Source organism: Candoia aspera, chromosome 2 (assembly GCF_035149785.1).
Source record: "Candoia aspera isolate rCanAsp1 chromosome 2, rCanAsp1.hap2, whole genome shotgun sequence".
Taxonomy (NCBI): Eukaryota; Metazoa; Chordata; class Lepidosauria; order Squamata; family Boidae; genus Candoia; species Candoia aspera.
Genome location: NC_086154.1, coordinates 72,069,922 through 72,087,713, shown reverse-complemented (window position 1 = coordinate 72,087,713; position 17,792 = coordinate 72,069,922). Strand labels below are relative to the sequence as shown.

The following is a 17,792-nucleotide window of genomic DNA, read 5'->3' as shown; positions in this document are numbered from 1 at the left end:
AGAAATTGCTAAACTACTGTCAAATTATTCAGTTTAGAGCTAAAAAAGAAGATTATAGAATGGCCCTTTAACCAGTTCATCTCACCACAGGATGTACGTGGTATATTTCATTATAGGATCTTTTTTTAAAAAGGAAGCACCTTTTTGGAACTGAATCCAAAATATTGCAAAGCTCTAGTATATATTATATCCTTCTCCTCAGTTAAAAGGACTATAGTTGCATTCCAATGCCCCTGTTTTATTTTATGTTAAGATATAATTAACTAGGATTACACATTACAACAAACCATGGTTTATTTAAATATGTTTTATTGAGTAATGCAAATTGGCTGGTTCATGCAACAGACTGAGCCATAAATCATGGTTGACAAACTACAGTTGCTAATAAAGCACACTGCTAATTAATACAACTAATTAAGTCAAAACAAAGCAAAAAAGCTACATTATGACTGAGCATACCTTGTGAACCCATCCAGTGATTTGCCCAAAACCACATAATGCTTTTTATAGTAGAGGAAGGATTTGAATCTTCGAATATTTCTTCTCCCTCTTCCACAAAATGGATTATTCGGGATATGACCCTCTGTATTTCGGCACCCACATCTATGTCACCTATCCTTCCCATTCTTACTCTGAGCTTGATTTTTTGCCTCCATAATCTGATGTTTTGCACACATTTCAAAATTTATTTATTTATTTATTTATTTAATAAATTTATTCACCGCCCATGTCTCCCCAATGGGGGGACTCTGGGCGGCTTACAATAAAACAAGATTAAAATATAAAACCATTACAATTACAAAATACAATAAAAATATAAATATAATAAAATCTACATGGCGAAGAGATCTTAATCAGACCTTCAGTGTGGTAGGTCCCTCCGGATCATTTCATGGCGCTAGCCATCCCCAGGTGTAATTATTTGCCCTCCCATTCCAAGCCTGCCTACAAAACCAGTCTTTAATCTTTTGCGGAAGTCCAGGAGTGAGGGGGCTTGTCTCACCTCTGGGGGAAGGATGTTCCAAAGGGTGGGAGCTACAGCAGATAAGGCATGCTTCCGAGACCCCGCTAGATGGAATTCTTTTATAGATGGGGCCCGTAACATGCCCTCCCTGCATGACCAGATGGGGCGGGTCGATGTAACAGGGATGAGACAGTCCCTCAGATATCCTGGTCCCATGCCATGTAGGGACAAAATTGCCAAATTGCTGTAACATTTTCCATTCAGGGGTGCAGTTAAAGTTAATATTTAAAACTTTTCTCATATTGCGTTGCTTAAGATGAATTGGTTTTACACGACTCTTGATTATTCCCCCAAGGTGCTTACACAGTGTAAACAGTTTCAAAAACAAATTATCCCAATGAACCTGGGAAGGTATTAAAATAAGAGAGAGTGGCAAAAAATGTTGCTGAGCTGAGATTTGTACCCAGATCTCCTTCTTTCATATCTGTTAAATCAGTTACATCGCAATCACAAATTATTTATTGTATGCCTTTTGTTGGATTTATGGGCTAATCAGATTTAAATCCAGTTAAAACAATAGAACATTCCAGTGCAAAGTAAAGCAGTATATTATATTAATCATGTGGCATGCAGCTGGACATTGTATATTTCTTTTCTACAGTGTAAATGTGCAGGATCCTGACATGGATCAGGATTACCATGAGCAAGGAGAGAAGTTTCAAAAGGGGAGGGAAGCACCCAAATTTTGATCACATGACTGTCCCCTGTCACTGTGTTCCAGACTGCTGCACTGGCCAGAACTTCAAGCACCAGTCTTAAGTCACTTTCTTCAGCGCATTCATTTGAACGGTCACTGAACAAATGGTCATTAAGCAAGGACTACCTGTATTGTTAAAACAGCTGCTCCCTCCTCTGTTTAGTTACACAGCCATGTGTTGACTGAAAAGGCAGAGTTCCTCCTCCCATCAGATTATGAAACCAAAGGCTAATTAAAATAATAATTACATACAACAAATACTTTTACAACATGTCTTATTGAAGGGTATCAGAGTACAGAGTTTTCCGCTCCCCACAGATTTACCTGTTGAAAAGAACATTTTGTGGTTATGTATTTAGTATACGGAGTATAAACAGCAACCCAACTTTGAAAACTGCTTCCCTGTCATTCTGTCATATATCTTACCATATTCTACACATTCAGCTTATATATCGCTATCTAACAAATGATTGCCAGCTTCCAGAAAAAGAGAAAACTGGAGATATGGTATTCTGAAATAAACATCATCCATTTTATTCTACAATTCACAAATAAATTTATTTCTTCATTTAGCGTATGTGCATCCTGTCTCTCATACAAGGCACACAACTTTGTTAGGTAGTTCAGGAAAATACAGTATTGATAATCAGGGATTTGAGTATAGGTTTCTAAGATTTATGAAGGCTGACCTGCTGACTTCCGGATATATTGGACTTGAATACCATATCTCCAGCCAGCATGGTGGCCAAATTCTAGAATTTGAATTCCAACACTTCTGAAGACAAGCAGACTGAGGAAACCTGGTTTACTAAAGGGTTTTAGGAAGTCAAATTGCATTGACTTACATCAAGTTTCGTATGGTGCAAGGACAGAAGTCTTGCTTCAGAGAGATCTATTCCATTAGGTTCTCATAACCTTGCTGGCACAAACCAGATACTTCCATTTTCAAAGATTTAATTCTGTAAACACTTATATGATTATATAACCAGAAGTGAAAATGTATGTAAGGTTTCTGAAGAATGCTCCACTCCGCTTAAAAGTAGCCCCAGTACTGCTTTGTCTGCTGTAGAGAAAAGAAAAGATGATATGTTTATATGAATCTGTCCTTTCCAGGGATTAATGAACTGAACCATCACGGTCAATGGTGAGGGTTGCTGGGTGTTGCAGTTCAGCAATCTCTGGAGGACCATGCTAATCCTAACCCTAGAACTGTGGTTTTTACTCTGTTTCCTTTCTAGTTGGTAACCTTTTTTCACTTCTTCTTGCCTTAGGGAGGAACTTGGGAAGATGATGGGTAACTTGGAGAGCATGGAATCTACCCAACTCTCCCTTCCAAAGCACATTTTGGACATATGGGTCATTGTCCTAATCATCCTGGGCACCATTGTCATCATGACTTTACTGGTATTGTGCCCAGCAACAACAGTGATTATTTATCGAGTCTGGACACACCCTATACATCATAATGGTGCTGAGTGAGAGTTGCCTCCTTGTCACTGTTTGGACTCTACTTTTGAGGAAAATGCAGTAGGGAAAGCAGCCAATTTATCTAGCAGCTTTCAAGATTAGGTTGAGCCCTGAGCAGGCGTTGGTGAATTGTCAGCAAGGATATGGCAGCAACACATCTGCTGTCAGCGTGTGATAAGAATGCTACAGTTCTCAAGAAGTATCTTCAAAGCCTGGTTATCCATTTGGCCTATGACCATAACACATTACATCCTGGACTTTATCCCCACTTGTGGAAACTGCTACAGAATTCCAGATCGTTCCAGTTTGGGTTTCTGGTGTGTGTACTTTAATCAAAATGTGTCTTCATGTTTACTGAGCAAACTATTCCAAAGGACCAAGGAGATGGCAGAATCCGATGCCTGGAGTCCTTCAGTAAAATTTAAATGGTGGCTGCTTTGTATAAGCAACCTGTTTTATCTGATCCAGACAAACTTTTTATCTTCATTCCATACAAATCAGATGGGATGGAGAGCGAGAGGTCTTAGCTGAAATATTTGTGGTCCATCTTTTCTTCCAGCGCCCTCTGTTTCAATCAACACCAGTTAAAGAGAATCAGAAGGGAGAAATGAGAAGTCAGCAGATAAGTGACTAGTTGAAATCGTATTTGCGATCTACTGCAGTGGAATAGTACATTCATGATGGGAGATTTGTTTTGAAGAAATTAAAAATCTAAGTTATAAACAAAATACAGGGGGAGGGAGCGAGAGATAAGAGAGTAAGATTCTAGCAAAACATTTTACTGTAAGGGATTAGTGTAGGATGTGCCCATGAGAAAAGAGAGGTAAAAAATCTTTTAGTTTGCTCTTGATTTTGTGAAACTAGATTTTGTGATAGGAAAGTCTATCTCAAGGAAAGGTTTTACAGCTACCGTGCTATACAAGCAGTGTTATAATGATGTTTTTGTTTCAGGAGATTGATCCCTGCCATCAAACCTTTTTAAAATATGTTCTCTTTTCAGTAATTGACTTCCTAGAAGAACTAAAGTAGCTTCCTCAATTTGATGTCCTCCATATGGTTGGGACAAAATCATTCAGAATTCTTGGAGAAAGCCAGTCTAGACATCTCATTTACCTAGCTGATAGAATAATTCACATTTTCAAGAACCAGTCAATTGAATGTCCCTTCTCTTTCTCCCATGGTTATTGCTGGCTTTAGGAAAGAACACGTTCAGTCTCAGTTGTTTTCCATTCCCTTGTACAGTAGAGCTGGCAGCCTCTCATCCACGTGGGTTCTTAGACCTATAACATCTACAGAGAACAGAAACATTTAGCAGGCATTGTGGTCAATGTCTGGAAGGAAATACTCTGGCAAGTGAAAAATAGTAATAGTGTTTAATAAATGAAGCAGCCAGTCACTACTCATATACATATCAACAGATACTGAATTCATTTCCAGTCAATATATGAGAAAATTGTTGTATTAAATTACAATATTGCACAATGCCATGTAATAAACTTACTGATGCCTGTCTCTGAATATTGATCTTTGAATATTGGTTTACTTCTGCCTGTTTGGCCTTGAAATGTGTTACAGTATTCTATTCTTTTATTGTGCAGCTTCACACCATTCTAGTCCTCCCTTATCTGTTTGGTCAAGCTTGAACATTCTCAAACGAAGCTAAGTTCACAATGCAAACATATATTGTTGCCTATTATACACTATATGATTATCACCAATTGCCCCAGAGGCGGGAAATATATATGTAAGCCCAAAACGTGTGTTAAATACCAAGTGAAAACGGATGCTGATAGGGAGAAATCTACCACTAATTGGTGGATGCTTGGGATTAAAAGCTTGCTGAGCGCAATAGTTCGAGTTTATTTGAGAAGAAAGAAATATGCATACAAGAATATTAGATGGAGGCTAGGAGTACAGAAAATACGAAACCCAATGTTTGGACAACTCTTTGAGCTCATGGTTTATTTTATGCAGGATGAGGTTTTGATGCATATCTGCTTTGTGCCATGATGCTGTCTTAGGGCAATTTTGTAGCGTTTTCTCATACAGTCTAGGGTTTAGATGTGGTAAGAGCTGAGTAAATGGAGGGAAGCCCTCAATAATGAGATGAGTCAGCCTCTAGCCTCGAAGAGGTGGAATATGTTTTATTTGCTTACATCCTGTTTCCTGTAAGGTGAGGCCTAGGTGTGGGACATAAAGGGGGATTAAATATGCATTTAAATATGCATTTAATACAAAAGCTGCCTTATTGTACTGCATGCACAACTGGTTTGCTCTCAGAATGGAGGAATGGAATTTCCGTATTCCTGTTATATAGTGATGGGCTCTGATTTCCAAGTCATAATGGTGAGATACTCTGCACATTCAAAAACAGTCTATGTTGCGATTTGTATTTCACGTGGTGTCTTAAGCTGTGCACCTCTGCATTGCCAGGAGGGCTGGAGGACCTGGCTATACTAAAGAAGATCAACCAAGCAGCTCTTTTCTTTTCTCTCTCTTCTCTCCTCTCATAAACCGAAGCTAGCCTAAAGCAAATCTTGGTGATTTTGGAGGACTCTCCATTTTGGGAGTTTAAAGGAGGAGAGTCAGAGAGGCACCAGTTAGGGTCAGGATTATAAGAAAAACCAGACCTGTTCTCAATAGAGGAGTCATAATTTCAGTCAAGTCAGAGGTACATAAGGAAATGTGAAAATAGTATACAAGACGCCCCACATCTTGTACTAAGTCTGATCTTGGCCACACCAACATTTCTCAATGCACTGGTGCTGCCATGGTTCACCCCACCCAGGTTTTCACCCATCTTTGTCTCTGTTTTGGCCACTTCTCTTCTTGCTGCCCCCTCAGCTGACAATAGCAGCAGCCACTGCACTTCCTTTGATCCCCAGCAGTGACAATTAAGCTGCTCAAATCATTGGTCACTGGTGGGTGCAATTCTTTCACCAGTGGCTTATGAGCAAACACACCCAGCAGCGAGGACCAGAGTCGTCATCTCCCAAATAGTTTACGGGTGGCCTCTCAGCTTCCCCATTATCTCACTTTCTATCTTTGCTCTCATGATATTTCTGCTGTCATTGCCATTGGAACACATTTGTTCTCAGCTGTTCTTCCACTTCCCTCTCTCCTTCTGACAAGAACTTCCACTACTGCCAGGCCTTTGAGGAAGGCCAGGTCATGAAACAGGCATGGCAGGGGCTCCAGGAATGCCCTTTATTGTAGTAAGATAAAATAACCAAATCTTGAAAGCCTGTCCAAGCTTCTGCAGATCCCATCTTATACTAAACACCATTAAGGTGGGATTATTTTGAGTTTCTTTCAGGACTGTGTAACCTTTTCTGCAAGTCCCCCCTTGATGACTCGCTGATTCCTTCTCTATGCCCAAGATCAATTCTACATTCCTTTACAACCACCCAACAATTCATATTCATATCCTGTCCACTTCTCCCTAACATCTATCCTCCAAAGTCAAAATTCAATAATTAAACTATCATTGGACTAACCAACTACAAACAACCCTGGGTGTCATCTGAAAAAAGAACTGCATTCAGAGCACAATAGTAAGATAGTTCAGTATTATCCCCTTAGCACAGGTGGACTGACCAAAATCTATCCATTTTACAGACATCTTTGGCCTTCTTTTCTCCAGAATGAGTCTCAAGCGAGGAATAAAAGACTTTCCTTGATCTTTTTGTTTGTTCAACTTGTATACAGCCAGATCCTCTGGAACTCTAAACAGTTGACATTGTTTGTTCACTTAAAACAGCCACAGTAAATATATCATCATGCAAATCTTCCTGCATCATTCCAGTTTTTATACATGTGCTGCCTAAGCTCTATAGTAAAGGTAAAGGTTTCCCTTGACATTAAGTCCAGTCGTGTCCGACTCTAGGGGGCGGTGTTCAACTCCGTTTCAAAGTCGAAGAGCCGGCGTTTGTCCGTAGACACTTCCGTGGTCATGTGGCTGGCATGACTACACGGAACGCCGTTACCTGCCCGCCGAAGCTACTCACATTTGCATGTTTTCGAACTGCTAGGTTGGCAGGAGCTGGGACTAGCAACGGGAGCTCACCCCGTCATGCAGATTCGAACCGCCGACCTTCCGATCGGCAAGCTCAGCAGCACAGCGGTTTAACCCGCAGCGCCACCACGTCCCTAAGCTCTATAGCTATAGAGAAATTTGAATGTGGAATGTTCTGATTCACAGCTCGGATATATTATCAGTTAAACCATGAGCTCTACATTTTTATGAAGAAGTCATGCTAAATACAGACCCTCTAAAATATGATTGGGAAATATGCTAAGTACAAATCCCATTAAGATTATGTGATACACTTGGTCTCATATAAGCCTTAATTAAGAGGAAACATTTTTTCTCCAGGGTGTCATGAGCACTGATGACGAGCAGGAGGGGGCCCCTATCCAGGGGGGAAAATGCATGCGTAGTACTGAGGAGTTAAGCAGTCATTCAAAGAGACACAGATTAGACCCGCCTTGACTTTTGGGGTTTATCTGTCTGGGTTTTTCCCACGCTTCTTCAGTTTGTTAGGATTCTGTTTTATCTAGCAGTAATAAACACTAGAGACCTATTCCTTGTCTCAGCGTGATTTCTGACTGTTAGGACATGGGAATTAGTAAGTGTCATGCGCTGCCTACCTCTGAATAACACTCAGACACTGGTTCGTGGATCAGGCTCTGGTTTATTTGCAGGGCAGGTACAGCGTCGGTAGAAAAAAGCTGAGAGTGACAGGAGCGCGCCGGTGCGGGGTTTAAATACCCCGCGCCGGTCAGCGCCCCCTCACTCACGGTCACGTCACCCCCCTTTGTCCAATACGTTGCCCTGCCGGTGGGTGAGGGTTTCCGGGATCGCCCATCATCAGGTTTCCCATTCCTCTGCTGATTGCTTTCAGCTGGGCGATCCCCGTTGTATTGCCGCTGATGGCTTGGGTGGCTCCGTGATCCGTTTAGCTATTGTTTGTTAGCCGTTAGTCGTTGTGGGTTGATGGCTACTTATCTTGTACCCCTTCACCTATTTCCTTGTCATTGTCATGTGTGCCATTGCGCTGATGACTTTAGCTCAACGGCACTCATGACATACTGCCCCCTGTTCGAATAGTGTTCTCCCCCGGTTTTCTGGGTTTTCCCCGTGGAGCTGTCAAAACGCCACATTTTTTTTTTTTTTTCCAAAGTTCCCGCCGGAGTAGTTGTCGCCCCTCCCTTTGCTCCTCCCTCTACCACGTGCCTTCCCAGGGTGTGTCCATGGTACGCATGCTCGGGTCCTGACCTGGCGTGCGCATGCTCCAGCCACACCCTGTTTGTTTGGCTCAGTTCGGCGAGGAGAGAGGCGTGGCTGGTCGGGTGCTTCTCAGCTCCAGGTAGGGCCCTTCTTTTTCTTATTTAAAGTGCGTCGCCTTTGTTGTGTCTCCTGGGCGTTGCCCCCAGGTTGCCCTGTTGACTTGCTTGCCACTCCCCCGCGGCCGGGGGGCGGGGGGAGGGTGCTGGCGAACGTTTGTCACCACCCCGTGGGCCCGGGGCGGGGGGAGTGAGTCCCGGGGGGGGGGAAGGTCCACCCAAGTCGCGGGCTTGGGGGGGCCCTTTCCCTTGGGGCACGGGAGGCGGGGGGGGGGCCTGCGGGGGGGGGTTTGGTTTTGCTGACCTTGGTTGCGGTTTGTCGGGGTATGCCCGGTGAAATGCTCTGGTCAGGTCAGGCGCGTTAACGTTGTGCGCCGCCACCCATTCCGGGTGGGGGAAGTGTTTCCACCTGACCAGATAGTGTAGAGTTCCTCGTTGCTTGCGGGAGTCGAGGATGTCCCTTATCTCGAAGTGGTGTTGCCCGTCGATCATCACCGGTGCGGGCTGTGGCGTGCTTGGGTGCCATCGGGAGGTGGTTGCCGGTTTCAGGAGGCTGGTGTGGAACACCGGGTGGAGTCTCCGGAGGTTGTGTGGCAGGTCCAAGCGTATTGCTACCGGGTTCACTATTTGCGTGACTCGGAACGGCCCGATGTACTTAGGCCCCAGTTTTTTCGAGGGTTGGGTTGACTTTAGGAACTTGGTGGATAGATAGGCCATATCCCCCGCCTGGAACGTCGGTTGTTGGCGCCGGTGCTTGTCGGCCTGCTCTTTGTAGGCAGCCTGTGCATCCTTCAGCGCCGCCGTGATTACTGGCCATGCTTCCGCGATCTTCCGTCCCCAGTCGCTAGCGTCCACCTGGGGTTCCGGGGGTTGAGGTAGCTCCGGTATGGGGACGAAGTCGCGCCCCGAGACTACTTCGAACGGAGTTTTCCCCGTGCTCGTGTGGACGGCGTTGTTGTATGCGACTTCGGCGAACGGGAGCAGTTCAGCCCAGTCGTCTTGGTGGTAGTTAGTATATGATCGTATAAATTGCTCTAAGGTGGCATTAAGAACCTCAGTGGCTCCGTCCGTCTGAGGGTGCCAAGCCGTAGATAGGGCCTGTTGGGTCCCCGTCAGCTTCAGGAAGGCCCGCCAGAATTTGGAGGTGAACTGTGTGCCCCTGTCGGTCACCACACGTGCGGGACATCCGTGTAGCCTGTACACGTGGATGAGGAAGAGTTTGGCTAGCTGTTGTGAGGATGGGACCGACGTGCAGGGGATGAAGTGGGCCTGCTTTGAGAAGTAGTCCTTCACCACCCAAATGGCCGTTTTCTTCTGGCTGGGTGGGAGGTCCACTATAAAATCCATAGAGATTTCCTCCCATGGGCGGGAGGGTTCTGCCACCCGTTGCAATAGCCCCGCGGGTTTGCCTGGTGCCCGTTTGGCCCTAGCGCACGTTGGGCAGGACGCCACATAGGTTTTTACGTCTCGCCTGAGCGCGGGCCACCAGAATTGACGCCGTGTTAGGTGTAGGGTCTTGAGGAACCCAAAGTGTCCCGCTTGCTTGGCGTCGTGTGACCTATGCAAGATCGCCTGGCGTTGCGAGTCCGGGACGTAGATTCTGCCTTCCCCCCATGCCAGGTCTTGTGCCATCGTTACCTTGTCGGGGTTTGCCAGGAACCAGGGGTCGGTTTTGAGGGCGGCGGCGAGGTCCGTGCGCATTCCCCCTGGTAGTTGCGGTTGGCTTCTTTCCGTCGCCGGTTGTCCCGCCGTCGGCTGCGCCGTAGAGTCGAGCTGCCTCCGTGCGCCGCTTCGGGTGGTCACGGCCATCCCCAGTTGCGAGGCGGATAGGACCGTCCCAATGGTGTCTGGGGCGGGCTCTTCGTCTTGGGGCAGTCGGGAGAGGGCGTCGGCCAGGAAGTTCTTCTTGCCCGGCATGAACTTCAGCTGGAAATCAAAGCGGCTGAAGAATTGGGCCCATCGGACCTGTTTTGGGCTAAGGCATCTAGGCGTTCGTAGGGCCTCGAGGTTCCGGTGGTCAGTCCAGACCTCGAATGGTTGGGTGGCTCCCTCGAGTAGGTGTCGCCATGTCTCTAGTGCCGATTTCACCGCGAAGGCTTCTTTCTCCCAGACGTGCCATCGCCTCTCTGTCTCGGAGAACTTCCTTGACAGGTAGGCGCATGGTTTCAGGAGTCCCGTGGGGTCTTTCTGTAGCAGGATGGCTCCCAGGGAGAAGTCTGAGGCGTCGGCTTGGACCACGAACGGCCGTTCTGGGTCCGGGTGCGCGAGGATTGGCTCCGTAGTGAACAGCGCTTTCAGCTTGTTGAATGCGGTCTGGCACGCGGGAGTCCAATTCAGCACTGTGCCTGGGTTCTTGGCGCGTCGGGTGTCCCCCACCCCTTTGGTTTTGAGGAGGTCCGTTAAGGGGAGGGCTATCTCAGCGAACCCCCGGGCGAATGACCTGTAGAAATTCGCGAATCCGAGGAAGCTCTGTAGTTGCCGTCTGTTGCGGGGCCGCTCCCAGTTTAGCACCGCTTCGACTTTTGCGGGGTCCATTTCGATGCCGTCCCCGGAGATTCGGTACCCCAGATAGTCTAGGCGCTTTTTGTGAAACTCGCACTTTGTAGGCTTTGCATAGAGCTGCGCCCTTCTGAGCTTGTCGAGGACTTGCCTCACGAGGGTTACATGTTCCTCGTGCGTTTTTGTGTAAATAAGGACGTCGTCGATGTAGACCAGGACCCCTTTGAACAGATGTTCATGCAGTACCTCATTGATGAGCTGCATGAACACCCCAGGGGCCCCCGCGAGTCCAAAGGGCAGTACCTTGTACTGGAAAGCGCCTAGGGGGCAGTTAAACGCCGTCTTCCATTCGTCCCCCTCCCTGATTCGGATGCGATAGTACGCCTCGCGAAGGTCCAATTTGGAAAAGACTTTGCCCGTGGACAGGTGGGCGAGCATGTCCTTCACCAGGGGTAAGGGGTATTTGTTGGACAGGGAAGCCGCGTTTAGGCCCCGGTAGTCGGTGCAGAGCCGTAGGGTCCCGTCTTTCTTCTCCCGGAATAAGACGGGGGCTCCGACCGGTGAGCATGCTGGCTCTATGAATCCCCTGTCTAGGTTTTTATCGATGAACTCCCGGAGGGTTGCCATCTCCTTCGGGGTCATTGAATAGATCTTTGGTCTAGGTAAGGGGACGTCGGGCAGTAGGTCGATCCGGCAATCCGTCTTGCGGTGGGGGGGTAGTTGGTCAGCTTCTGCCTCTCCGAAGACCTCGGAGAAGTCGGCGTATTGTTCTGGTAGGTCTGCTGTGGTAGCGGCGTTGTCTTGTGTGGTCGCCTCCGCTCGTCCTACCGTGGGGTTGCTTCTGCCCGCTGGAACTGGTGCTCGATACTCGCCGTCGCCGAATGTGAAGGTGCGGGTCTCCCAGTTGATCCGCGGGTTGTTTGTCGCGAGCCATGGCATCCCCAGGACTGCAATGGGCCGTCCGATGTGCGTGACTACGAACGATGTGCGCTCGGTGTGAGTGCCCATTTGCAGGGTGACCGGCTCGGTTTGTAGCGTGGCTGGTTTCCCTCCCGCTGTAGAGCCGTCCAGCTGGTGGAATGCCAGCGGCGTGGGGAGGGGGAAGCAGCGGAGGTCGAGTTTGGCGACTAGGTCGGGGTGGATGAGGTTTTTTGAGCACCCCGAGTCCACTAGTGCCGCGGCCGTGGTGGCTCCGTTGCCGGCAGAGAGTTGAATTGCTGCCAATATTACGGGGCTTTCGTCGTTTCGTTGAGGTGGTCCGCGTTGCTGTCCCACCGCCTGCCTCGCCACGCGTCTCAGGGCAAGCGGGGAGCATTTCCCGCCGGCTGGTCGGGGTCTGTATTGTCCTCTTCCCCCCAGTAAGCGTCCCAGCCCTCTTCTGGTGTCGCTGTGGCCACGGTCATTCGGCGGTAAGGGGGCGGCCCCGGGTTGGGTGGTTTGGGGCTAATTTTCGGAGTGGGTTTGGGCGCGCTGGTCGGCGGTCGGTTGGCGAAGCAATCCGCCGTCTTGTGCCCTAATTTGCCACTCCTCCCGCAGGGCTCCCGGTTGAACTTCTTTTTTGGGTATATGGGGCCGGCCATCCCCCCGTGTGGTGCGGGTACCTTTTTCCCGGCATAGTTTGTGTCTTCCGTGGTTGTCATGAGGAAGGTGCGGTGCGCATGTTCGGCTTTCCCCGCGAGGTGGATCCACCCGTGTAACGTTTCTGGGTCGTCGCGGTAGAGGGCCCATTGGAGAACGTCGCGGTTGAGCCCCCTTTTGAACATTTCCAGCAGGGTGGTCTCGGACCAGTCGCTGACCTTCCCCGCGAGGGCTTTGAACTCCAGGGCGTAGTCAGGGACCGTGCGTGTGCCCTGTTTAAGTCTTTGGAGTGCGCTTTTCGCCCTTACTTTGGCTAGGGGGTCTTCGAAGTAGTTTTTCATCTCATTGATGAAAGCAGGGAAGGTGGCGAGGGCGGGGGAGCTGGACTCGTACAGTTGGACGTACCAGTCCGCCGCCCTGTCTTGGAGTTTGATCGCCACGGCGGCGATCTTGTCGGCCTCGGAGTCATAGGAGTGTCCGTGCCTCCCCATGAACTCCCTAGCGTTGGTCACGAAAAACGAGAGTTTTGTGGGGGTCCCATCGAAGAAGATGGGGAAGTCCTTTGGGGCCTGGGCGTTTTGTGCGGCCCCGCCTCTCGCTTCCCGGGGTGTGGTGTCGGCCGCCTGTGCCGTCTGCTGACCCTCCGCTGGCCCGTGTGGGTTCGGTGCTTCGCTCGGGGTGTGGGCTTGTGCGGGGACGTCGTTGGGTGGCGCGGGGGGCATAAGCGCCTGGAGCATGGTCCGGAGTTCCGTCAGTTGAGCCCGCATGGCCGCGAGTTCAGCTCGTGCCTCGTCCACAGCCCGCGCTGCCGCTGGGGCCGGTTCCGTTGGCGCGTCCTCGGGGGTGGGTTGCCGGCGGGGTTCATCGTCCCTCTGCCGCGGGTCCGCTTCCTCCGCCGTCTGATGGGTGTCTCCGTCGTCCTCCTCCGTGTTGAGCGCCGTGGGGCTGTCGCTCCACGCCCGTTGCTGGGGTGCGATGTGGGGCGCGGGGTCCTCCGCTGGTTTCGGAAGTCGTGCTGCTCCCTCCCGCGGTCGGGTTGCCTCCGTCGCCATCTCCCCTTGGGGTTGGAGCTGAGGCTCGGGTCGGGTGGGGTGGGCGTCCATGGCTCCGGGAGTCCGCGGTGCCTCTGGCCTTGGTCGGTCCTCCTCTGTCTCTTGCCGCACGGCTCGCCCTCCTTGCCCGCGCCGCTCCGGCCTCATCTTGCTGGTCTTCTCGCCGTCTACTCCTCCCGCGGCTCGTTGTCGTCCGGTGGGGCTCGGCGAGGCTGAGTTTATGACTCTCAGCTTTATGTCATGCGCTGCCTACCTCTGAATAACACTCAGACACTGGTTCGTGGATCAGGCTCTGGTTTATTTGCAGGGCAGGTACAGCGTCGGTAGAAAAAAGCTGAGAGTGACAGGAGCGCGCCGGTGCGGGGTTTAAATACCCCGCGCCGGTCAGCGCCCCCTCACTCACGGTCACGTCACCCCCCTTTGTCCAATACGTTGCCCTGCTGGTGGGTGAGGGTTTCCGGGATCGCCCATCATCAGGTTTCCCATTCCTCTGCTGATTGCTTTCAGCTGGGCGATCCCCGTTGTATTGCCGCTGATGGCTTGGGTGGCTCCTTGATCCGTTTAGCTATTGTTTGTTAGCCGTTAGTCGTTGTGGGTTGATGGCTACTTATCTTGTACCCCTTCACCTATTTCCTTGTCATTGTCATGTGTGCCATTGCGCTGATGACTTTAGCTCAACGGCACTCATGACAGTAAGAGACTCAGGATAAAAACTGCTGCACAGGAAGCAGTTTCAATCAGAGAGTGGCAGGGGGGATCAAGGAGACAATTACAGAAAATGAAATGCGATACTCAGAAAAATAATGTGCCTTAGCCCAGATAGTTTATAGCCAAACCTGTGTTCAGTTTCTGCCCCAGAAATATATTTGTGTTTTCTCTGCAGGCATACAGCTGTGGAAAGAAATGCTAGTGTATTTGAGGAGCGCACAAACTATTTTGTTAGAGACTATTCAACCTTGGAAGAACATACAAAAAAAATATGTGTGTGTGTGTGTTCAGTAATAAATTGCCCTAATTTGATTCAGGCCAAACCAGAATATAAATACAGAAAAATATTTTTTTAGGAGGAAGAATTAGATAATTTTTTGACAGCAGCCACATTCCTTTTTCTTTTTTCTTTTATGCTTTCTTTTTTTTTTCATTTTTACTCAAGGGCATATGAAATATTTTATTTACTGATGACAAAATTTGTTTAATGTTCCAGCAAGTACAGTTTCAAAATACTTTACGGAACAGATGGAGTGCTTTATAATGAACTTTAACGTAAAAATGGCCCCAAGATCTGGTGATCGTCTTTAAGAAAAGGAATGATAAAAGACCAATTTTATGGAGAAATGGAAGTAGCTAGATTAGGATTCATCAAATATTTTAATATTTCCTCTGGATTACACAGAGATTGGGGGGAGGAGGTTACACTATCCACATACTTATACAAAAATGCCTATAGCACACATAGCTACTCCTTTATTATTGGTCATGATCTGTAGGTAATTCTGTCTCTTACCTCATGGCATCACATGAACATTCAAAAGGGACAGATTTTGTGCTGTGATGGTACGCTGCTGCCTTCATCGTGTTGATCCTCTGCTACAGAAGTTGATGCGACAACACATTTGTTAGGCTGTAAGGAGTCGCATTCTGAACTGGTAAGCTGGTGATTGCAGGGCAGGTCTCAGCTGTTCTCAGACGCTGAGCATGTAACTTCTCCAGTTCCAAGCAAAAATGCAGCTAAAGTAATAAATAAAGTCAAATAAATAAAGGTTAGGCCTGGAGAAGCTCAATCACTTGGAAAAAAATAGGATTGGCCAGTGCAGTTTTTCTGTATGCCTATGACAAATAATGATAACGATCTCTGATTTTTGTACCAGCTTTGATATTTACTTAGTCAATTTCCCCTAAAACATAACTGAAAGGTTAAAAGAACTGTGTTTGACTTCGTTCTTGACCAGTTGAAACATCGGCCAGGACATATTTCACGGCGCCACTCTGTCCAGGCAAAACTTCATCTTCTGAATTGCAAAAGTAGAAAATGCAGAGAAACATAGTTTGCCTAGCAATGAATGAATGAATGAATGAATGAATGAATGAATGAATGAATTTATTTATTTATTTATTTATTTATTTATTTATCAAATTTGTCACCGCCCATCTCCTCCGACCGGAGGGACTCTGGGCGGTTTACAATACAGAACAAGAAATATACAATAAAATTCTAATTAATATACAATAACATTCTAATAAAATCCCACTTCTTAACTACCCCAGCTCATAAAATCCAGATGGCTGTGATCTCCTTCAGTCGTTATGTAGGAGGGGCACTTCAAGGCACTAGCCAACCCCAAGTATGTCGATTCTCCTCCCTGCCCCAAGCCCGGTGGCAGAGCCAGGTCTTCACCTTCCTCCGGAAGGCTAGAAGCGATGGGGCTAATCTCACCTCTGGGGGCAAGATGTCCCAAAGGGCAGGTGCTACTGCCGAGGAGGCCCGCCTCCTGGACCCCGCCAGATGGAATTGTCTTATCGAAGCATGCCCTCTCTGCATGATCGGGTGGGATGGGCTGATGATACAGGGAAGAGGCAGTCCCTCAGGTAACCCAGTCCCATGCCATGTAGGGCTTTAAAGGTGATAACCAACACCTTGAGTTGGACCCGGAAGCAGACTGGTATCCAATGCAGCTTGCACAGCAGCGGTGTTACATGTGCCCTTCTGGGGGCACCAAAAACAGCTTGTGCAGCCGCATTCTGGACTAGCTGAAGCTTCCGGATACTCTTCAAGGGTAGCCCCATGTAGAGCACATTGCAGTAGTCTATATGGGAGATAATAAGGGCATGAGTGACTGTCGAACGGCTTCCCGATCCAGGAAAGGGCACAACTGGTGCACAACACGAAGCTGTGCAAAGGCCCTTCTGGCCACGGTTGCCACCTGCTCTTTGAGCAGGAGCCGTGAGTCCATGAAGACCCCCAGATTATGCACCGGGTCTGTCTGGGGCAGTGCAACCCCATCCAGAACTAAAGATGACAAAGTCCCAGATACGGAGGAACCCTTAACCCACAGCCACGCCATCTTACCAGGGTTCAGCCGAAGCCTGTTGTTCCCCATCCAGACCCCTACAGCCCCCAGGCACTGAGAGAGGGCAGTCCCAGCATCACTTACCTCACCTGGGATGGAGATATACAATTGAGTATCATCAGCATATTGATGATACCTCATCCTGTGGTGATGGATGATCTCACTCAGCGGTTTCTTGTAGATGTTGAATAGGAGAGGAGAAAGAACTGAACCCTGCAACACCCCACAAAGGAGAGGTCAAGGGTCGGATCTCTGCCCCCCCATCACCACCAACTGGGACCAGCCCTGGAGGAAGGAGGTGAACCAGTGCAAAACTATGCTGCCCACCCCCAACTCCCTGAGCTGACCCAAAAGGATACCATGGTCGATGGTATCGAAAACCGCTGAGAGGTCAAGAAGAGTGAGGATGGATGCACTACCCCCATCCTGCTCCCTCCAGAGGAACCTGAAACCTGACTGAAAGGGGTCTAGATAATCTGTTTCCTCCAGAATCCTCTGGCGTTGCCACCACTTTCTCAACCACTTTCCCCAAAAAGGGGAGATGGGAGACTGGATGAAAATTATCCAGTACAGTAGGGTCCAGCGATGGTTTCTTGAGGAGGGTTTGTACCAGCGCCTCCTTAAAGGCAGCTGGAAACACCCCCTCCCTCAAGGATGTATTAACCATTGCCTGGACCCAACCACATGTCACCTCCTGAGCTGCTTTCACCAGCCAGGAGGGATATGGATCTAATTGGCAAATGGTGGCATTTACCGTCTGGAGGATCCTGTCCACTTTCTCGGGTCCAACAGGGTCAAACTGTTCCCAGATAACATGGTAAGTACGATCTCTTGGTATCTCCACAGACCCTGCCTCATGCTTGGAGTCTAACTTAGAGTGGATCCAAGCAATTTTGTCTTGCAGATGCTCTGAAAACTCCTCTGCATGGCCCTGTAGGTGGGTCACTGTACCCACCCTCCCCAAAAGGGATTGAGTTATTTTAAACAGGGCCGTTGGGCGGCATTCTGCAGACGCAATAAGAGCGGAGAAGTATTGGCGCTTTGCCACTTTTATTGCCACC

General features: G+C 48.5%; 1 protein-coding gene across 1 annotated transcript; it reads left to right on the top strand.

Annotated features, from left to right (window-relative positions):
• The first annotated feature begins 323 nt into the window (after positions 1 to 323).
• Positions 324 to 4,706, top strand: SMIM3 (small integral membrane protein 3). The gene has a single exon (XM_063292177.1). The coding sequence runs from the start codon at positions 3,009 to 3,011 to the stop codon at positions 3,198 to 3,200; it is 192 nt and encodes a 63-aa protein (XP_063148247.1). The 5' UTR covers positions 324 to 3,008; the 3' UTR covers positions 3,201 to 4,706.
• Positions 4,707 to 17,792: the final 13,086 nt, after the last annotated feature.